The sequence below is a fragment of the Leucoraja erinacea genome, chromosome 17 (genome assembly GCF_028641065.1).
Source record: "Leucoraja erinacea ecotype New England chromosome 17, Leri_hhj_1, whole genome shotgun sequence".
NCBI classification, from domain to species: domain Eukaryota; kingdom Metazoa; phylum Chordata; class Chondrichthyes; order Rajiformes; family Rajidae; genus Leucoraja; species Leucoraja erinaceus.
Window position 1 is genome coordinate 42549658 of NC_073393.1, and position 23785 is coordinate 42573442.

Below are 23785 nucleotides of genomic sequence, written 5' to 3' on the forward strand. Positions count from 1 at the left end.
CAGCACAGAGGGAGAGCAAGGAGGGAAGAGACAAAAACTTTACAACTTTTGCCTTCCATCACAGTGAGGAGGTGTCTGGTGAACTCACTGTGGTGGATGTTAAATTTGTGTTTATTGTGTGTTTTGATATTTTATCATATGTATGACTGCAAGGCAACAAAATTCCGTTAAGACCGAAAGGTCTGAATGACAATAAAGGATACTTTGACTTTGAAGGGATATGAGGAACAGTGAAAGGGATTGGTGATGGCACACATTGTTGCAACAGGTCCACATCTCACTGGCCCTAAACTCATCTCTGAAATACCTAGATAACAAGGACACCTACGTTTGACGACTCCTTATTGACTATAGCTTCACCTTCAATACCATAATCCAATCCAAATTAATCTGCAAACTCTTGGACCTAGAAGTCAGCATATCGTTCTGGCACTGCAGGGCTCGAAATTAACAGTTGCCCGGTTGCCAATGGCCACCTATAGTCCCGCCGGGCAACCTAAAAGCCATGTAATTTTGACCAGCTGGGAGGGGGAGTTGAAGTGCTGAGCCACCAGGAGATCAGGTTGGTTATTGCCGACTGAGCGGAGGTGTTGGGCGAAGCGATCGCCAAGCCTACCCTTGGTCTCACCGATGTAGAGCAGCTGACACCTAGAGCAGTGGATGCAATAGATGAGATTGGAGGAGGTGCCGGTGAACCTCTGCCGCACCTTGAAAGGCTCCTTGGATGGAGTCAAGGGGAGAGGTAAAGCGACAAGTGTAGCATTTCCAAGGAAAAGTGCCAGGAGAGGGGGTGGTTTGGGTGAGAAGGGACAAATTGACCAGGGAGTTACGGAGGGAGCGGTCTCTGCGGAAAGCCAACGAGGGAGGAGTGGTCAGTGGTGGGATCCCATTGGTAGACAAAAAAACTTGAGAAAATCAGCGGGTAAGGCAGCATCTATGGAGCGAAGGAATAGGCGACGTTTCGTGTCGAGTCCCTTCTTCAGATTGATGTCGGGGGGGGGGGGCACGAAACAGAAAGAAAGAGATGGAGACAGTTGGCTGTGGGAGAGCTTGGAATGGGACGGGAAAGAAGGAGAAAGCAAGGACTACCTGAAATTAGAGAAGCTAGTGTTCATACCGCTGGGGTGTAAACTACCCAAGCAAATATGAGGTGCTGCTCCTCCAATATGCGGTGGGCCTCACTCTGGCCATGGAGGAAGTCCAGGACAGAAAGGTCGGAATGGGAAGGGGAGTTAAAGTGTTGAGCTACCGGGAGAGCAGGTTAGTTATTGCGAACAGTGGAGGTGTTGTGCGAAGCTATCGCCAAGCCTGCGCTTGGTCTCCCCGAGGTTGATCATACGCTGAATAATCCAACCACATTTTTGTTTGGAAGTGGAAAGAAATAATATAAATTGCATTCATTGCAATGTGTAAAAAGAGTTGAGATACTGTATTATAATTTTGCTGCATGTCATTGTAGTATATATCATGTCTTGATTGGTGAATATGTTTAGTTTGTGACTTTATTTGAAGCTGAAATAAAATGTGAATGTTTCATTGAGCATAATTCCGACTGGTAACTACCCACTTCGTCCGAGCACATTATCGCACGCGTCATGCAAGCCATCTTAAATGACCACCTAAACTGTCATTTGGCAACTTAAAAAGCTGCCAAGGTTACCCGGCTGACAACAGAGAAAAAAAATTAAGTGAGAGCCCTGCAAGGTGTATAATATTTTTGACACTGTCATAGGCTTTCCTTACATATGCTGTCACAACGCACTGTGGTCTATAAACAACCCTTCAGTAATTTTCCTTGCCCTCCATTTCAGAATAAAAGTGTTTTAAGCCAATAACTCGACACTAGCACTGGGAATAAATAAATAAATAAATAAATAGATAAGCACAGCTTTCCAGCCCCTTATCTCATTGGCCACGCTCAGCTGCAAATCGGTGTCAATCTCGTGGACCATCTTCCTCTAGTCGTGGGGGTGGGGGATTGGGAGGAGCCCCACAAGTGGATCAGCTTAGGGCCTCTCTTCATCTAAATCCGGCCCTGATGAGGCGCTGTTCCACCAGCTTGTGTGTGGCCTCATTCTGGAGAAGGTCCAGGACAGAAAGCTCATTGCGTGTGATTTTTGAATTTTTACTCCAGCCAAATGGAATATGAGGTGCTGTGTGTCTACTTTCCTGCCTCTGGCTTCACGATCTCCAACTCTTCAAACCTGGCTCTCCCACGTTCATATCTCTGGCCTTTTTTTTCAATCATCTGCCTATCAACCCCCCTCCTCGCATATGTCGCCCTACGCCCTGACTCACTTTATGTCAAGCTCTGCCTCTCCCCTTTTCCAGCTTGCTTCGCTTCCCTCCTACAATCAGTGTGAATAAGGGTCTCGACCCGAAGCATCATCTATCTATCTTCGCTGGAGATGTTACTTGACATGCTGTGTTATACCATCGTTTAGTTTAGTTTAGTATTTTCATGAGTACTGAGGTACAGTGAAAAGATTTTGTTGGTCTTGGATGGAGCTGTTCCCAAACTAGGCTGTGAGGCATCCTGATCAAATGCTTCCTGTGACACTTCTGTAGAAGTTAGTGAGGGTTGTTGGGCACATATCGAACTTCCTAAGCCTTTTAGGGTGTGCTTTCTTAGCCATAGGTTTGATTGCTGGTAATATTTATTCCTGGGAACTTGACCATCTCTACGTCTGCACTATTAATGTATTGCTTCGCCTTATGAAGTCGATCACATTCTTCTTTCTCTTGCTGTAATTGAGGGAGAGGTTGGTGTCATGGCACGAGGTTCTCAATTTCCTTTCTGCACCCCGTCTCATCATTTGGTATCTGCCCCCAATACGATGGTGTCATTTGCGAACTTGTAAATTGAGTAATATTGGTATTTAGCTGCACAGTCATGAGTGCATAAGGAGTATAGTAGGGAGCTGGGAAAGCATCTTTGCCGGGCACCAGAATTAAGGATTATCATAGAGGATGATTTCTCACCTATCCTCACTGATTGTGGTTTGTTGGTCAGAAAATCAAGGATCCAGTTGCAGAGGAGAGTTCTGACTCCAATTTCCACAAGTTTGGAATGAGTATGGTTGGGAAAATGGTATTGAAAGCAGAACTATAGTCTATGAATAGGAATCTGATGAGGGTGTCATGTTTATCCAGGTATTCCAGGGATGTGTAAGGCCTTGGAGGTGGTATCAGCCATGGACCTGTTGTGGTAGCCGAACTGCAGGGGATCGAGGATGCTGGCAGGCTGGATTTAATGTGTGCCATAACCAGCCTCCCAAAGCACTTCATGATGGTGAATGTCAAGGTGACTGGATGATAGTTATTTGTGGCTTTATGTCCTTTTGTGTATTTGCAGAAAAAAAGCATCTGTAGTTCTTTGTTTCTAAAATATTTTAACGTCAACTTTGAAAACGGGTTCCATGACCAAGTTCAATGCTATTGGTTAAAGGAAAACGAAGCTCGAGTTCAATTCTGGAGTGTTAGTTTCAAAATCTGTGTTGGAGCTCTGTTATATTTAAGGATGTTCAATAAATTGCAATGGAGGATCCTGAATACCATGGATGGTTATCAAGTAAAAACCAAAGAATGCTGGAAACAATCATAGATCAGCCAATACACGTTGGAAAGAGATCAAAGGAATGTGGGCTTGAGGAAATTAAAGAGAGATTTGTTTGGGGGAGTGAGTAGGGAAGGTAGCTGATGATATGGATGGCCATGGACAGGTTTGAAAATGAGACAATGCCTTGCAATGTAAGGTACCCAGGCCAGGGATTATGGGGGAATGGGGTCTTGTCAAAGCTCGAACAAGTTGAGAGAATTTTAAATGTAGGAGAGCAGATTCAGATTCAATTTTAATTGTCATTGTCAGTGTATAGTACAGAGACAACGAAATGCATTTAGCATCTCCCTGGAAGAGCGACATAGCAAACGATTTGAATAAATAATAATAAGTGTCTGGGGGAGGGTGGTGATTGGCACTCCATTTTATACTGGAGAGTATAAAATGTACTTGTATTATTAAATGATAGAATGAATGACGACAACAACTAGGAGTAATGAAGATAGACACAAAAAGCTGGAGTAACTCAGCAGGACAGGCAGCATCTCTAGAAAGCAGGAATGGGTGACGTTTTGGGTTAAGAGAGTTAGATAGTGCTCTAGGAGCTAGTGGAGTCAAGGGATATGGTGAGAAGGCAGGCACGGTTATTGATAGGGGACGATCAGCCATGATCACAATGAATGGCGGTGCTGGCTCGAAGGGCCGAATGGCCTCCTCCTGCACCTATTTTCTATGTTTCTATGTATCTAAGACCCTTCTTCAGACTGGTTAAGGATAAGGGAAACGAGAGATAAAGAACCATGGAACCTCCCTTGTCGGCTGGTTTGATTATAATGTCATGGTCGCTGCAGAGTGAGCGGAGAGCTGTAAGTTCAGAGGGGGTGAGGTTGGAGTAGGTAAGGGGAGTGGAAAAGTTGAGACGGTTGATGTCACGCCGGCAGTTAGAAATAAAGAGGTCTAGAGAGGGTAGAAGGCCGTTCTGGGGAGTCCAAGAGGAGGGGGACCAGTGCAGACTGGAGAAGGGGGTCATCACTGGGTGGTGAGGACTCTTTCCCATAGAAAAATGGTAGACTAGAAATCATAGTAATGAAGACTAGAAATCATAGTTGCAAGTGGAGTGTGGTGGGAAGGAGGGTGGTACTATTGAGGTAAATAAAGACAGACTTGCTCATTATGCAGGTGTGTATTCCAAACCTCCTCATGGTGTCAAGTATAATATCAAGGTTATCCCTCACTCTGCTGTTTCACACTTTTTCTGCAAAATGATGAGTTGGTAGTCGGGATAGAATTTGCATTGGGGATTGAAAACATGGACTTTGACAGGGATGGGGTTGAGAAAGTAGTTGGAGAGAATTAGAAACGGGGATGTGTAATTAGCGATTGACAAAAGCCTGTGGTGCCACTTTTAAAGAAATACTAGAATAAGTGGGATCCGTTGGATCCCAGCATCACACGGGAGGGCTGGTCCCCTACCGCAATATTCCACCTCTCCACCAATTCCAATATTGGTGGCCAGTGGGGGGGGGGGGGGGCTTTCTGGAGCACTAATATGGGTGTTGTGGGCTGAGGGACTGGTTTCCAGAGGGCTAGTATGGACATTGTGGTCCGAATGGATTCTAGGGCTGGCAGCTCAGTCACTCAAGCCTGTTGTGCTGGCAACTCACTCACTCATGGCTGGTGGGCTGCCAGTTGACTCAAGGCTATTCCTTGAAATTCCATTTCAAGCAGGGTGCAAGGCCACCAAATTCAGTGCAGTTTCCTACCACTTCAAGCATGGTGCAAGGCCACCAAATTCAAGTGCAGTTTCATACCATTTCAAGCAGGGTGCAAGGCTACTAAAGACAGCGAATCGTGACCTCTCCCTCCTCCATCTTGCAGAGACTTAGCCACGCCCACACTTCTGGGTTTTATAGTCTCTCCCACCAGAAGGGGCGTGGCTTTCATGGCGTGATTGACAGGAGAGAGAATTTCAACATTCTAAACACTAATAACACTTTTATTTTTCATCGATGGGAAAAATGCTCGGCACCCGATGAGCGGAGGGGGACCAAGTAAGATGGCTAAAATCCACAGCCGTACGTGGTAGCGTTTTTTTCTAAAATCAATATAAAGCGTAAACAGGAAGTGGTCAAGATTAGACTTGGGCAACTTTAATTGGGCAAGGCAACTTTAATTGGGCAAGGCAACTTTAATTGGGCAAGGCAACTTTAATTGGGCAAGGCAACTTTAATTGGGCAAGGCAACTTTAATTGGGCAAGGCAACTTTAATTAGGCAAGGCAACTTTAATTAGGCAAGGCAACTTTAATTAGGCAAGGCAAACTTAATTAGGCAAGGCAACTTTAGCATTTCCAAACCGAAGGCAAGGCAACTTTAGCATTTCCAAACCGAAGGCAAGGCAGCTTTAACATTTCCAAACCAAAGGCAACGCAGCTTTAGCATTTCCAAACCAAAGACAATGCAACTTGAGAATTTCAAAACCAAAATCAACGCAATTTCTTGGTGGCGGCATGCGCACGCACACATGTGAGGCTTCGGCCATGGGCCCTGTGGACGATAAAATCAATATAAAGCGCAAACAACTTTAATTGGGCAAGGCAACTTTAATTGGGCAAGGCAACTTTAATTGGGCAAGGCAACTTTAATTAGGCAAGGCAACCTTAATTAGGCAAGGCAACTTTAGTATTTCCAAACCAAAGGCAAGGCAGCTTTAGCATTTCCAAACCAAAGGTAACGCAGCTTTAGCATTTCCAAACCAAAGGCAACGCAGCTTTAGCATTTCCAAACCAAAGACAATGCAACTTTAGAATTTCAAAACCAAAATCAACGCAATTTCTTGGTGGCGGCATGCGCACGCACACACGTGAGGCTTCGGCCATGGGCCCTGTGGACGATAAAATCAATATAAAGCGCAAACAGGAAGTGGTCAAGATTAGACTTTTAATTATTAGACTTGGGCAACTTTAATTGGGCAAGGCAACTTTAATTGGGCAAGGCAACTTTAATTTGTCAAGGCAACCTTAATTAGGCAAGGCAGCTTTAGCATTTCCAAACCAAAGGCAATGCAATTTCTTGGTGGCGGCATGCGCACGCACACACGTGAGGGTTCGGCCGTGGGCCCTGTGGACGATAAAATCTGGAACTGACCTGGTTGATGACCGACTCTGAACTCCAGCAACAGCAGCTTTGTCCGCCCGAATTGTGGGGCTTCAATCGGCCTGTTCGCCGGGCCTTTCATCGACCGGCGCGGCTTAAAACCAGCCGCAGGATCTTCCATCGCCCAGTGGGGGCTTCAACATTGGGAGCCTCGATCACCTCGATGGAGCAATTTGACCACGGGGCGATGGAAGATCCCGCGGCTGATTTTAAGCCGCGGCGGGCGATGAAAGGCCCCGCGAATGGGCCAATTCAAGCTCCGCTCTATGATCTTTGCTCCACCAGGACGTCTCCCTCCTCCAATCACCGCACTCTATCCTCAGTCCCACCCCCCCTACTTCCGCCTCTGACCGACACCTCCCTCCTCCAATCATCCCGCTGAATCATCATGTTCCCTCCCCCCCACTGCCTGCTGCCCGACATCTCTCGTCCCAATCGACGCCCTCGATCATCTGTCCTACCCCCACTGTCTTGCGGAAAGCGGACATTTTTAAATAGATTTTTTTTTCACCGAATTTCGAAATCCGGATTACAAAACATGGGGGGGGGGGATTGTCCCCCACCTCTCAAAGCATGGGGCGGGGAATGTCCCTCCTGTCCCCTCCCCTCCCCGGATTTCCGCACACATTCGCAGCACCGATGATCAGTAGAGTACTGACTTCTGATGCTCATTGTATGAATTTGATGTGTTCTCTCTGTCACTGCATGTGTTTCCTCGGCATATTCTAGTTTCCTCTGTCGTCTGAAAGGTTAGATTACTGTTTAATTTACAACAGGTTAGTTGTCTGTTGTAAATTGGCCTAGTTGTAATTGAGTGATGGAATGTGGGGATAATAACTATATGCTTATTGGATATGGGTTTTAGATGCTGTAGAGCAGTGGGCTGTATGACTACAATTCTCTGTCCATGATTGAAACATGGTTTACAATGCAAAGTTTGGGGGCAGGGTACGAGGATATGAAATTGAAGGAAAGCAGGGATTAAATTGAAACAGTGAAGGATGGCAGAGATTAAATAACAAAATGGATGGTGGAGGCAAGTGAAAGAATGCAATTAGAAGCCAGGGTTACTTGAAATTAGAGAAAGCCATTGGGTTCATACCGCTGGGTTGTAAGCAGCCCAAGTCATACCACTGGGATGTAAGGTCAGTCCGCCTTGGCTAACGCAATCTCCCGGTTGCCAAGCATTTTGACTCCCCTTCCCATACTGACCTTTCTGTCCTGGGCCTCCTCCACTGTCAGAGTGAAGTCCCATGCAAATTGGAGGAACAGCACCTCATATTTCACTTGGGCAGCTTACAACCCAGCGGTATGAACAATTTCAAATAACCCCTGCATTCCTTCTCTCCTCCCCTTCCCCCACCGCAATAGTTCCACTGTTTGAATCCCTGTATCCCTTTGTTATCACATCTTCCCCACCAACAATGGGCCATTATGGGCTCCATCCTTCCTTGGTCATCTGTTGCCAGCCCTGATTTGTTTTGCTGTTTTCCTACTGCCGGTTATCTGCACCCCTCCCCTCACTCACCCCCCCCCCCCCCCCCCCCCCCCCCCCCTATTTTCTGACTGAAGAAGGCTTCCGACCCAAAACGTCATCAGTTCCTTTTTTCAAGAGATGCTGCCTGACCCACTAAGTAGCTTCAGCACTTTGTGTCTACCAAAATAAGTAATGTTATTCCTCAAGCTTACCATGACCTTTGTAGGAACACTGTAGGAGAATAATGACAGCAAGGTCAAAGTGAAATTGGGATGGTTCAAGAAGAGGATACCAAAAGTTTTTCCAGATATATAAAGAGTAAAAAAGAGGCAAGAGTGGACATTGGACCACTGGAAAATGACGCTAGAGAAGTAGTAATGGGGAATAGAGAAATGGCAGATTAATTGAATTGATCTTCACAGTGGAAGACACCAGCAATGTGCCAGTAATTCAAGTCAGGGGGCAGAATTGTGTGCAGTGGCTATTACTGAGGATAAAGGTTTGGGACTTTGAAAGGTCTGAAGGTGGATAAGTCATGTGGATCAGATGGACAACACCCTACATTTCTAAAAGAGGTAGCTGAAGAATTTGTGGAGGCATTGCTAATGATCTTCCAAGAATCATTAGAATCAGAAAGGCTCCAGTGCACTGGAAGATCGCAAATGTAACTACAATTTTTAAGAAGGAAGCTGGGCAAAATAAAGGAGATTACAGGCTGGTCAGCCTGACTTCAGTGGTTGGTAAGATTTTAAAATCCATTAATTATTAAGGATGAAGTTTCAGGTACTTGGACACACATAATAAAATAGGCCGAAGTCAGCATGGTTTTGTGAAGGGGAGGTCCTGCTTGGCAAATCTGTTGGAGTTTTTTGAGAAGGTAACAAGCATGACGAACAAAGGAGAGTCAGTGTATTTTGTTTACTTGGATTTTCAGAAGAACTTTGATAAGGTGCTGCACGTGAGGCTGCGAAACAAGATGAGAACCCATGATATTAGCGGCAACGTACTTGCATGGATAGAAGAGTGGCTGACTGGTAGAAGGCCAAAAGTGAGAATAACGGGGGCCTTTTCTGGTTGGCTGCCATTGACGAGTGGCGATCCGCAGGTGTTGCTATTGGCTCCACTACTTTTCACGTTGTATCTTTATGATCTGGATGATGGAATTGATGGCTTTGTGGCCAAATATGCGGATGATATGAAGGTGGGTGAGGTGCAGGGCATGTTTGAGGAAGCAGGGAGTCTGCAGAAGATTGCGAGAGTTGGCAAAGAAGTGCCAAATGGAATACAGCACAGCAAAGTGTATAGTTATGCACTTTGGTAGAAGTAATAACAGCATGGACTGATTTCTAATGGGGAGAGGATTCAGAAATCAGGGGTGCAAAGGGACTTGAAAGTGTTGGTGCAGGATTCCAAAATAGTTAATTTGCACTTTGAATCAGTGCTAATTAAGGCAAATGCAACGTTAACATTCATTTCAAGAACATAAAACCAAAGATGTAAAGCTGAGGCATAATAAGGCACTGTTGAGGTCACATTTGGAATACAGAAAAGCCCTAATTTTAACAGACCTCTCTGTAACGATTTCAGTTATAATGGATCGCACCGTCTCCCCGGCCGTTTACAGCGTTGGTTTCCGATGGCCTGGCCTGACTCGCGAAATGCACCAGCGAGCCCTTCTTCTAGCAATGTTACAAAATTTTGAGATTTTAAAAATCAAGTCTGTAATTTATCACATCAGATAAAGCATAACAATAAGTTTAATTTGACACCAAATTCGCTTTCATATCTCAAGTATTAAAAAAGTTATGGCCATTTTCATACTCGGAAATTAGCATCTTGTTCCCTATTGATTTTCAATGGACATTACAAAAAAGCTGTGATCTTGGATAATCAAAGGCCCATTTCTTAAGGAAAGATTAACATTTTTAAATAGCCTAAGTGTCCAAAGATTATTCACAAATAATTCACAATATAACATGATTTTTATATCTAATTTACATTAATTTATAGGCCAAATGGAAGGAATTTAGTGTTCAATTGCTGTAAATAAATGCCCATTTAAATCGGCTTTCTAGTGGGTTCCTGTGGCACGCGCTGGTTTAGAACGTTGACAGCGCGCTGGATTAGTGCTCCTCAAATGCCGAGAAAAATACTGCGGGATATAAAAAGCCCAAAATGAACTACTCGCTATAGATAACTTGATATATGCCCCATTTAATGTAAAAATAAGGTACATACCTTTAATTGTTTGCTTTATAAAACCCTGGGGCTGCGAGATGTTGCGGAATCAGAGAGTAATTTTAAAACTATTATAACTATATTATCGAGGCCTATAAAACTAATAATACCTTTTGCGACCGGGTCTTGCAGCGATTTTTCGTTAATGATTTACTAGGCTGAACATCTGCGATTAGTACAGCCTAGTAAAAATCGCGTTTTAAACCCGCCCCCTCCAAACAGCGCCAAAATCGCGGACCTGGCTGTGGGCAGATTCCCAATGGCGATTCAGGTAGGTTTTGTAACATACCTACTTCTTCACTCACTGAACAGTCCAGTAGAAGCGGCTGTTGTTGAAGGTCACTTTGTAGTCCCTGGGAACAGTGCTTTCTTCAGACCGTGCCACTGACAGGCCACGTTTGGATACCTGGGGCTCCCTCCCCTCTCGCCAGTTGCTGCTTCGTCGCTTTGTCCTTTGCTTTGTCTTCTCGACTGCTGCCTTCAACCGGCTCCTACTCCTTTCATTCTGTCTACTCGGACTTTCATCCCACCCACCGCCTCTGCCTTCTCCCCCGGAGTTACCAACACATACCACCTTCGAAGCAGCAGCAGGTGAGAGAGGAGGGAACCCCGCGGAGATTGAGTGCGTCTTGTCGATGGAAGTGTGCTGAAGAAAGAACTGATGCCTAGGGGCTGCATCATGAACCGTAACAACAGCCACGTGAACCGGTGAAGAAGGGCTCGCTGTTGCAGACCAGCGGCATCGGTGACAACGTTTAAGGTGAAACAACAAAAAATGCTAGAGTAATTCAGTAGACTGAATCAGTCTGATGGATGGTCCCGCCATCACCTATCCATGTTCTCCAGCCATGCTGCCTGACCCGCTGAGTTGCTACAGCACTTTGTCTCTTTTTGTGTATTAACCATTATCTGCAGTTCTTTGTTTCAACTACATACAATAATAATACCTTACCCATTTATAACGGACAATCAGCAATTAGAGACATAATTTCAACCCCCTCCCCTACCTTGTGGTCCGTTAAAAAAATGAAATGATTCAATTTATTGTCATTGTCAGTGTACAGTACAGAGACAACGAAATGCATTTTTAGCATCTCCCTTGAAAGGGAGACACAGGGCGTCGCGGTGTGCCCGCGCCTGCCGCCGTACATTCCATTACAGGCAAAGGTGGGTGAAGTGTCTTGCCCAAGGACACAACGACAGTATGCACTCCAAGCGGGATTTGAACCGGCTACCTTCCGGTCGCCAGCCGAACTCTTAGCCCATTGTGCTATCTGTCGCCCCTATAACAAGGGTTTACTGTGTTGCGAGCACCTTCGGGCACCATATATGAGGAAGGATGTGCGGACGTTGGAGATGGTCCAGAGGAGGTTTACAAGAATAACCCCGGGGATGATTGGGCTAACATCTGAGGAGCTTATGATGGGTCCGGGCCTGTACTCACTGGAATTTAGAAGGATGAGGGGGTATCTCATTGAAAGCAACCAGAAAATGAAAGGCCTAGATAGAGTGGACATGGAAAGGATGTTTCCAGTAATCGAAGATCTAGAATCAAAGGACATACTTTTAGAATGGAGATGTGGAAGAATTTTTTAAGCTACATTTGGTGAATCTTGAATTCATTGCCACAGATGGCTGTGGAGGTCAAGTCATTGGGTATTTTTAAGGTGGAGTTTAATAGGTTCTTGATTAGTAAGGGCATCAAAGGTTACAGTGAGAAGACGGAATGAGAAGGAAAAAATGATTGGCCATGGTCGAATGGCAGAGCAGACTCGATGGGCTAAATGGCCTAATTGTACATCTATGCCTTATGGAACTGTATCTCTCCTCTATCCACCCATCACCTGCCAGGCTTTTTCCCCACTCCCACCTCACTTTTGCGACTTTCTCCACCCAACTACAATCAGTCTAACGAAAGGTCCCCACCCGAAATGTCGCTTGTCCATTCTCTCCACAGACGCTGCCCTCCAGCACTGTGTTTTGCTCATGATTCCAGCATCTGCAATTCCTTGGCTCCATTGAATTGTAATCTTATTATGAGAATAAATTCATTAAACTTAGCTAAATCCAAGCATATCACTGTTACTGAAAGCTGTTATTAAATGAATTGTGATTTGGACATTTATTGCTTTTCATTATTGCTAGATCAAATATATGGAACTTCCTGTCTAACAACACTCTTTGTTTCGCCTCATCTTCAAAAAAGAGGCTCACCATCGGCTTCTCAAGAACTATTGGGGTTGAGAACTACTGGACTTGGCAATGATGTTGAAAAATTTCCTGTGAATTTATTAAGACTTGTTTGCAAGTCTGTTTCCTTGTTCTGATGAATCCTGGCTTTAAGAGCTTGCTTAAGGTATGCAAGAAAGGGCAAATATTAAGAAATTATGATATTTACATCATGTTTAAAAGTTTCCAAACAATTAAAATGAGAAGTTTTAAAGAAGATAAATACATGAAAAAACTAAAAATCTATAAAAACAATGAACAAAAGTATTTTTTTTTAAATGGATTTGACCTCCATCTACAGACTGACAGTTCCCATTGAAATGGTTAAGATCTCCATTGTAACCTCAGCACTTATCAGTTTGTCAGTGGGTCCATACAAGTCTAGTGTGACAACATCCAAACACCAGTATTCCCAGGAATTTTTTATTTCCCTTTTTGTTTGGAGCACAGTGCTTACACTGGTCCCATGCTGGTTACGGCTGTAATGTTTCAAATGTGCCTCATCATTGAGAGCTCTTAATGGTACAACTGAGGTAACTAATGACCATCCAATTTGTGATAAATTTGCAAAACCAAATCAAATTCACCATTTGTGGGAGATTTTCATAATCCAGTATTTCAGCAAATTAGACGTTTATTATTTCAACATATCGTGAACACTTCAAAGATTTTTCTGGTATAACAATATTTACGCGAAGAAGGGTGGCATGATGGCGCAGTGGTAGAGGTGCTGCCTTACAGCGCTGGAGACCCGGGTTCGTTCCCAACGACGGGTGCTGTCTGTACGGAGTTTGTACATTCTCCCCGTGACCTGCGTGGGTTTTCTCCGAGATCTTCGGTTTCCTCCCACATTCTAAATCTTTGTCCAGGTATGTAGGTTAATTGGCTTGGTAAATGTAAAAACTGTCCCTAGTATGTGTAGAATAGTGTTAATATTCGGGGATTGCTGGTCGGCGTGGACCCGGGGGGCCGAAGGGCCTGTTTCCGTGCTGTATCTCTAAAGTAAACTAAACTAAAGCAAATGATAGAAATGTAATCGTCTATTTTACAATTGTAATACTTGGGCAATCACAATTTTATCTCTTACAGAGCTTAACAATTTGAGCTTTATTTATGTTGTTATTTTTAAACAATGTTAATCTATGTTAATCTTATGTATGCCATCTGATATCAGTTTTTATCTGCTATTTCTGTGTGCAAAGGCACAGAAACATTCCTGGTTATTTAATGTTGCTTATGTCTGGCAGAGAAAATATCACTGCTCACTACGTAAATAAAGTTGTGTACAAAATATTATAGCCTAGAGTAGATAGATCCGAGCAAAATATGAAAAATATCTAGCTGCAATAGCTAACATCTGAAACAAAAACAAAATGCTGGAAAAATATGGGGTCAAGCAGCACCTGTGGAAATAAATAGAATTGGAGATTAGAAACATAGAAAATAGGTGCAGGAGGAGGCCATTCGGGCTTTTGAGCCAGCACCGCCATTCATTGTGATCATGGCTGATCGTCCCCAATCAATAACCCGTGCCTGCCTTCTCCCCATATCCCTTGATTCCACCAGCCCCTAGAGCTCTATCTAACTCTCTCTTAAGGCCCCGACCTCGGGTGGACTATGAGGGGGAGAACTGGATATTTTTGGTGCCTTCCCTCACAGTGAATTCTGCTGTGGGGGGACGTTTCATGTTGATTTCTATAGTGTACTGTTTCTGTGTCTTTTTTCTTATTCTCTTTTTTCTCTTTTTTTGATTTGTATGGATTTATTGCATTGATCTGTTCAATTAATTTAATCAACCTTTGTAAAGCACTTTGGTTCAAATACTGGTTTTGTTGAAAAGTGCTATATAAATAAATATTATTATTATTATTATTAAATCCATCCAGTGATTTGGCCTCCACTGCCATCTGTGGCCGGGAATTCCACAAATTCACAACTCTCTGGGTGAAAAAGTTTTTTCTTACCTCAGTCCTAAATGGCCTAATTCTAAGACATTGGCCTTTGCATAAAAATATAAATAGGGTGATTTTTTAATTGCTTGAGGTAGAATTGGTTACATTTCATAACCGATTAATTAGCTTGTGTGAATTGTTAGCAACGTTGTCAATTCTGATACACAAATTTGATTTTTTTCTGCAATGCAACACTGAAAAAAAAACAACCTCCATTGAACGTTTACATTCTTACATAGAGTCATGGAGCATGGTAATGAGCCCATGCTGACCAATAAACCAATCCCATCTGCCCTCATTTGGCTCAATCTTCTAAACCTTTCCTATCCAAATGTCTGTTAAATATTGTAGTACCTGCCTCAACTACCTCCTCCGGCAACTCGTTCCATATATCCACCTATCTGTGTGAATAATTTGCCCCGCGGGGTCCTATTAAATCTTTCCCCTCTCACATTAAACCTATGTCTTCTAGTTTTCGATGCTCTGGGTAAAAGATTCTGTGTATCTACCCTATCCAATCCCCTCATGATCTTGTACACCTCGATAAGATCAACCCTCAGCCTCCTGTGCTGCAAGGACTAAAGTCCTAGCCTGCCAAACATCTCCCTACAGCTCAGGCCTGAGAACATCCCTATTAATCATCTCTGCACTCAGCTTAACATCTTTCTTATAGCAGGGTGACCAAAACTGAACATAGTACTCCAAATGTGGCCTCACTAACATTTTATACGTGTAACATTATATTCCTACTTCTATACTCAGTTCCCTGACTGATGAAGGCCAATGTGACTAAACCCTTCTTGACCACCCTATCTACCTGTGACGCCACTTTCAAGGAACAATGTCCTGCACTCCTAGATTCTTCTGCTCTGCAACAGTCCCCAGAGCTTGCCGTTCCCTGTGAATGTCCCGCTCTGGTTTGACTTCCCAAAATGGAGCACCTCGCAACTATCTGTATTAAACATCATTAACCATTCGTCAGCCACTTGCCCAACTGATCAAGATCCTGCTGTAATGTTTGATAGCGATCTTCGCTATCTACAATACCACCCACTTTAGTGTCACCTGCAAACTTACTAATCATGCCTTGTACTTTCTCATCCAAATCGTTGCTTGAAACCACAAACACCAATGCACCCAGCACCGATTCCTGAAGCGTACCACTTCCAGTCTGAAAAACAACCTTCCACCCGAAACGTTCCAGTCTGAAAAACAATCTTCCTTCCACCATCACCCTCTGCTTCCATCCACAAAGCCAGTTTTTTATCCAGTCGTCTAGCTCTCCAGAGCAACAATGTGGTACCTTATCCGGCGCTGCCCTAGCAGCTGCGGCTCGCCTGCATTCCATTCGTCTTTCTTTTTTTGTTTTCTTTTTGTCCCGTTGTCACAGTTTATTTTCAGTTTATTTTAGTGTATATGTGTGAGGGGGATGGGAGAAACTTGTTCTAGTCTCTTCCTTCGGGGGGGGGATGCAACCTTTTCTTGTCGTATCCCCCGTCTTCATCTCCGTCTGCGCTGAGGCCTAATGGCGGAGCTGGCAGCCTCCAACTGGGACCAACCTCGAGGCTCCGGAGACAGAGCCAGCCAGGACTTACCAACACGAGGCTGGCCGACTTCAGGGCTGTGGTGGCGTTGCGGCGGCGGCAACCCGACTTCGGGGCTGTTGCGGTGGCGGTGACCCGACTTCGGAGGCTCGGCTGCGGGCCCAGTGGATGACATCGTCGGGAGCTCGCAGGTCCCAGGTTGGTGACCTGGTTTTCCGGAGCTCCCGCAACTGCTTCATCCGTTGGACTGGAGGGTGGCAGCTTCGACCGCCCCGGGCCGCAGAGTTTCAACGGGGCCCGTTCGCGGAGCTTGGATTCGGCCGCGGGACTTACCATCAAAGCCTGGATCGCCTCAATGCAGAGAGGAAGAACAAGGAGGGAAGAGACAAGGACTTTAAGACTTTTGCCTTCCATCACAGTGAGGAGTGCCTGGTAGACTCACTGTGGTGGATGTTAAATTTGTATTTATTGTGTGTTCTATTATTTTATTCTATGTTATGACTGCAAGGCACAAAATTTCGTTCAGACTGAAAAGTCTGAATGACAATAATGGATACTTGACGATCAAAGGTTGCTGATCCTTACTGAAATTCATTTCGCCCATATTTAATGATGATTCATATATTTCAGCCAGGGTGCCTTGAATTTCATCTCTAACTTTTCACAGTATTCTCTGATATTTCTGATCAGGCCTGGGAGATTTAAAATGCTTTAGGGACATTCAGCACCACCTGGACCATAGTACTGACTGTCCTCAAGAACTTTGATTAACTGTTCCAAATTCCCCAGTCTTTGTACAATAAAAACGGGGTAGAAATACTAATTGCGGACTTTGTCCATCTCCTGTGGCTCCACATAGAGATGACTGCTGTGGTTTCTGAAGGGACCTATTCTCTCTCGTGTTGTCCTCTTTCTCTTAATGTAAATTCTCTTTGGATTTTCCGTAATATTATCTGCAATGCCATCTCCTGCCTGGACAAGGGGTTTTGCCTTCCTGATTTTCTTCCTAAGTATGCTCCTCAGTTCCCAAACTCCAGGGATGCCCTTTATCCCAGCTGCCAATACCTGTCCCATGCCTCCTCCTTTTCCCTGGCCAGAGCCTCAATTTCTCTTGTCATCCAACCTTCTTTACACTGAAGATAGATACAAAATGCTGGAGTAACTCAGTGGGTCAGACAGCATCTCTGGAGAAAAGGAATAGGTGACGTTTTGGGTCGAGACTATTCCTTACATTAGCCTGCCTTGTCTTCACTCTAACAGGAACATGCATGCCCTGAACTCTTGTCACCAAACTTTTAAAAGTATCCCACTTTCTGGACCTTCCATCGTTTGCAGACAGCCTACTGCAATCAAGTTGAGCAAGTTCCTGTCTAATACTATCAAACTTGGCCTTGCTCCAATTCTGTGGGTCAGCCCTTCTTTATCCAGTAGTTTTTAAGACCCAAAAGGATCACCATGAACAGTTCAGTCATTTGCCCGTCTCAATTTCCTAAGAATAGATCCAACTCTGCCATCTCCCATATAGGACCCTCTACATATTGCCTGAGAGAACTTTCCCGAATACATTTGACAAATTCCACCTCATCTAAGCCTTTTGCACTATGATAGTTCCAATCTATATTGGAAAAATAAAAACTCCCCTACTGTGCCAACCCTATTGCTCTTGCAGTTTCTGCAATCTCCTGGCATATTTGCTTTCAAATTCCCATTGACTCTTTGGGACCTATAGCCCAACAAGGTAATCATTCCCTTTTTATTTTTCAGCTCCACCTCAGTGGATCAATCGTCACTAACGTCATCTCAGATTACTGTCCTGACATTCTCGTGAAAGCAACAACTCTTAACCAGCATCGCTATCTCTCCTGTAGCGTCGGTACCTTGGAACATTAAGCTGCCAGTCCTGTCCCTCTCATAGCCAGGATTCCATAAAGGCTACAACATCCCAGTCACACTTTAGCTTTGATGTTGTAAATTAAAGACCTAGATGTTTAAATTTAGTATATTGTCCCGTCTAAAGTGAAAAGCTGTTGTTGCGTGCTAACCAGTCAGTGGAAAGACAATACATGATTCTAAACGAGCCATCCACAGTGTACGGATATACACGACGAAAGGAATAATGTTTAGTGCAAGATGAAGCCAGTAAAGTCCGATCAGAGAATGTCCGATGTCTCTAATGGTGGGTTGTAGTTCAGGAATGCCTCTAGTTGTTGGTAGGATGGTTCAGTTGTCTGTTAACAGCTGGAAAGAAACTGTCCCTGAAAACACTTTTTGTGTAATGTGTGTTGACACTCAAGAGTAGTGCAAGGGAGGTAACCTCCTATCTGGTACAATAGATTAGAGTCACGCTTCAAGTTTCTGTGGCACAATACAAAACTGATTCTATGTCCTTACTATAATGAATTTGACACTGCTCATTTATTGTTTCTAGGCGATCTAAAGTCACCGACGCCACACGTCACCCTCATTTGCTTGCGACGAAAGCTGTTCCTGGTGAAATTTGAGTGCTCCGTGGCCGGATTCGCTGACTAAGGAGCGCATGCGCCGTGGTAACTCGTTCACTTGGATGGGTGGGTTCGTGCAGCGAAAGCAATTCTGCCGGAAGGCCAAAAACAAATAGAAGCGCAAAACAATTTTGCAATAGATGGATTACTGCATAAACTGGTTGCCTCAATTACAATTCAGCCTTGACCATTTCGGATCAGATGTTGATCTGGTTTGCTGTCTCACCACAAAACCAAAATGGTATTTTCTTTCACGTCAGTTCTCGCTTTTACCAAGCGTTTTCCAATAAGGCATGCCTGGATCCCGGTTAGGAATTGCAACCTTGCATCTTGCACACATACTGAGACAAGAAGTAAGTAATCATCTTGGCATTCCAACAATTTGCTGTTCCCACTTAATTGTCTTTTAAAGCTTGAATAGATAGATACATTGTTTTCAATATTATTCGAGTAGTCTAATTCTGAGATGCTCTTTTTAGTCAATTAAACTAGCGTCTCGCCCAAAGTTTGGATTTTAAAATGTATTTTAAGTTAATTTGGTTTGCCTCTGCCGTTACATCTGTGCGTACTGTCAGCAATTTTCATACGTTTATTCGAGGAAGCAACCATCTGTGATCTGCTGACGGTTACCCTCAGATTCAATGTTTTCATTCATCTTTCTTCCCAGAAGAATGGCAGAATTGCACACCAGTCTCAAACGGGGCCCGGCAATCTCCGATTGACCTAAGCTCTGTCAGGAGTGTGTATGATGCACAACTGGAGCCTTTACACATCTCGTATGACCCAAATAGTTGCCTTCGAATCAGAAACAACGGCTATTTTTTCCAGGTGGAATTTGAAGACTCCAAAGACAACTCGGGTAAGAGGAATTATATACTCTTGAGTTGTTAATGTCTAAAAGGATACATTGAGAGTAAGGGTCACATAGCTTTGGGGCAAAGTTACAAAGTATTATTTACCTTCCTGATAGAATATTGAGTTAAACATTTAACCATGTGCTTCTCCACCTTTACTGCCATACTTGTTGAATGTTTCCAGCACCTTCTGTTTTAAATGTAATTTCCTGCCAGATCCAGGATACAAAACGTACTGTGTATTAATTCGGTGAATTATAAAACATCAGAAGAAATTACATTAACAATATTAATTGCCAGAGTTCACCATTTGAAAGATGTCAGACAATTTCAGCAGACCCAAAGATGCTGTTTTATTTGAAGTTTAGTTTAGTTTATTGTCAAGTGTAGTGAGAAGCTTTTGTTGCATGCTAACCAGTCAGCAGAAGGACAAAACGCGATTACAATCGAGCCATTTACAATGTATAGATGCATGATAAGGGAATAACGTTTGGTGCAAGGAAAAGCCAGCAAAGTCTGATCAAGGATAGTCCAAGGGTCACCATGAGGTACTGCTCTCTGGTTGTGGTAGGATTTTGTAATGTTTTGTAATTGAATTATTTGTACGATGTTTGTTGTATGGGTCTGGTACGTTTCAGGTTTGTATTTCAGCTTGCTTGGAGGAGTTTCCCTTGTTTTGCATTCAACTTACTGCAAGTGTTGTTGTAACTGCCAGCAACCCCACAGTGCTAATAGCCTCCGGCTGCTTCTCGCTATTTGACCGTTTTGATGGAAAAACATCTTGATTTAAGGCAAATTAGAACATTTTTACAATTTAGAGCCAAAGTCAACCCCTTCAACATGCGACTCAACTTGTGCCTTTACTGTATGTGGTCCATATACCTAAATAATACGATGTTCCACGCTTGGATGTCAAGATCCATGGCTAGAATTGCTCCACCTGGAAATGTTGTGGAACAAGATTATTTCAAGCAACAACAACAGCAGATATGCTTGCTAATAGACAGTTCACGTGTGTAATCGGGTGACAGGCGCAGAGTGTGGCTGGATGACTTTTCTTGCTACTTTCCAATAGAAGGCAGCGAGCACCTATGATGTTGAGCTGCAATCATTCAAGTATAAAATGTTTTTATCAATAGTTTATGTATGGCCCTGATGTGATATAAATTCACGATTGCTTTATGGAATGTTTTCACAGGTAAATTTTGAATTTTCCCCCTTTTGATAAAACTGAAAATCCAAGCTCATAATTTTAGCTACATTTATGCTAAAATGTATTTTCCCCATAAGCTTCCCCCTTTGTTAAGTGTATGTCTTTTACAGCATTAAGTCATTTGCAAAAAAGTTTCCATGAATCCAGGGAGAGCTTGCTAACTGGATACAAAATTGGCTTTATGGTAGGAAGCAGAGAATGGTGGTGGGAACCCATTTTGGGACTGCAGGCCTGTGACTGCAGGTTTGCCTTAGGGATCATTGCTGGCCCTAGTGCAATGATTTGAATGCGAATATACAAGGCATGATAAATAACTTTTCAGATGATACTAAAATACTTGGTATCGTAGACAGTGAAGATGGTTATCAAGAATTACAGCGGGATCTTGATCAGCTGGGCAAATGGGCTGAACAATGGTAGTTTAATTCAGACGCGAGTGAGGTGTTGTATTTTGGCAATTCAAACCATCAGGACAAGATGTTCACAGTGAACGGTAAGGTCTTGGGGAATGTTGTAGAACATAGATCTTGGAAATTCAAGTCCCTGAAAATGCCATCTCAGTAGATACATTAATAAAGAAGACTTGCTGGCCTTCATCAGCCAGGGAGTTGAGTATTGAAGTGGGAAGTTATGTTTTAGTTGTACAAGATGTTGGTAAGGCTACATTTGGAGTATTGTGTTCAGTTCTGGTATTCCCACTGTTCCTTGTGGGAATAACATAGAGGCTCAATGACTGATCAAAGTGTGAGTGATTCAGAGAATTAAAGCCACATTTGACTGGGCGGTTGGGATTTAATTAAGGTGTTCTGCAAAAAGGTAATTCAATCAGTATTTGCTTTTCCGATGTAGAAGAAAGGAAATCATAAGCTCTAAAGCAATACTTCAGATTGTAATTAAATACTGCTTCATCTTGCAGCACTTTCTGGGAGCCTGAAAGGTGAGAAGGGGTGAGGTTCAAAGGAAGATGGTGTAACTTTCACAGTTCCTTAGAAAGTTAATGAGACTGGTTCATGGAGATAGAGTGCACGAGGGAGTCATGGAAATAATGTTCCCTGTGGAATTCTTAAGGAATGGGGACGATGAGTCTGGCAGTGGAAATTCCTTCTGTATTACATTAGTACAAACAGATAGGGTAGATGCACAGAGTTCTTTATCCAGAGTAGGGGAGTCCAGAAACAGAGAACATGGTTTTAAGATGAGAGGAGAGAGATTTAATGGGAATCTGAGGGGCAACATGTGACCTCCAGTTTGGGACTGGAGGTCACAGCCTCAGAATTGAAGGGCGCTCTTTTAGAAAGGAGGTGAGGAGGAACTTCTTTGGTCGGAGGGTGGTGAATCTGTGGAACTCATTGTCACAGACGGCTGTGGAGGAAGACACAGATCAGTGGACATTTTTGAGGTGGAGATAGACAACTTCTTGATTAGAGCGGGTGTCAAGGGTTATGGGGAGAAGGCAGGAAAATGGGATTAGGAGGCAGAGATCAGCCAGAGATTGAATGGTGGAGTGGACCCGATGGGCCGAATGGCCTAATACCTCTCCTATAACTGGTGAACGTGAAACCTCTGCGTTAAAAGCCAGGCCCACTCATCTCTAAACTCTGGCCCTTTCATCTGAAACCTATTCCTCATTACCAGTCCTTAAAACACATCTGTTCAAAAGAATTACAGATCCACCACCTGGTGGTCCGAAACCTCCTTTAACCAGGGCAAATTTAATGGGGTGCACTTGAAAATCCCCCCTGGATGTCCCCCCCACCCCACCCCAAAATGTAGCCCCCAGACCGGGTGCTGAAGCAATCGCGTGTGGGACAGGCCCTTTACAGTACATTTAGGTAATCGGTTCACACATTAGCATTCAGAGCAAAAGGATTTGAGTATAGGAGCAGGGAGGTTCTACTGCAGTTGTACAGGGTCTTGGTGAGACCACACCTGGAGTATTGCGTACAGTTTTGGTCTCCAAATCTGAGGAAAGACATTCTTGCCGTAGAGGGAGTACAGAGAAGGTTCACCAGACTGATTCCTGGGATGTCAGGACTTTCATATGAAGACTGGATAGACTCAGCTTGTACTCGCTAGAATTTAGAAGATTGAGGGGGGATCTTATAGAAACTTACAAAATTCTTAAGGAGGTTGGACAGGCTAGATGCAGGAAGATCGTTCCCGATGTTGGGGAAGTCCAGAACAAGGGGTCACAGTTTAAGGATAAGGGGGAAATCTTTCAGGACCGAGATGAGAAAAAAAATTTTCACACAGAGAGTGGTGAATCTGTGGCATTCTCTGCCACAGAAGGTAGTTGAGGCCAGTTCATTGGCTATATTTAATAGGGAGTTAGATGTGGCCACTTGTGGCTAAAGGGATCAGGGGGTATGGAGAGAAGGCAGGTACAGGATACTGAGTTGGATGATCAGCCATGATCATATTGAATGGCGGTGCAGGCTCGAAGGGCCGAATGGCCTACTCCTGCACCTATTTTCTATGTTTCTAACATATGTAATGAGCTGCCAGAGGAAGTAGCTGAGGCAAAAACTATAACAATATTTAAAAGACATTTGGATAGGTAGATGGATAGGAAAGGTTTAAAAGATATGGGGCAAACTGGGCATGTGGGACGTGTAGATGTGGCTTCTTGGTTGGCGAAGGCAAGTTGGGCTGAAGGGCCTGTTTCTGTTCTGTATGACTCAAGTGGCCAGGGAAAAATTGAGGGAGAAAGCAAAGGTTAGCTTACTAGGAAAAGAGAGCCAGACAAGATGAAAAATATGCTTTCAGTGTTTTTAGTTTCTATTTAGGATTAATTCTTTTTTTTGGATGTGTGCCATCCCAGTCCCTGACTTTCCTTTTTTCGCCAACGGGTGTTGATGGAGACGGGATCAAAAGGAATCATTTGAGCCAAACAGATTAAAGGACTTAATTGGCAGGCAATCTGGAACACATTTAAATATTATGCAACATCAAATGTACATACTTATAGATTTGAACCATTTTAACCACATGTCTTGTGATGTAAGAAAGTTACATTTCAAGAATTAGATTTGGAAGATTAGATCATTTGCACATTGCTGAGCAG

At 43.7% G+C, this 23785-nt stretch overlaps 1 protein-coding gene across 2 annotated transcripts in view; it reads left to right on the plus strand.

Annotated features, from left to right (window-relative positions):
* The window catches only part of ca5a (carbonic anhydrase Va), a 62990-nt gene that overhangs the window by 6097 nt on the left and 33108 nt on the right, over positions 1–23785 (plus strand). Inside the window, exons 2-3 of one of the 2 annotated variants that reach the window (XM_055649058.1) lie at positions 18582–19007; positions 19325–19513. In XM_055649058.1, the coding sequence (XP_055505033.1) occupies positions 18893–19007; positions 19325–19513 (304 nt within the window). In that variant the 5' untranslated portion in view covers positions 18582–18892. Of the gene's footprint in view, positions 1–18581; positions 19008–19321; positions 19514–23785 lie in introns of both variants that reach the window. The other variant, XM_055649057.1, reaches the window with a different exon arrangement.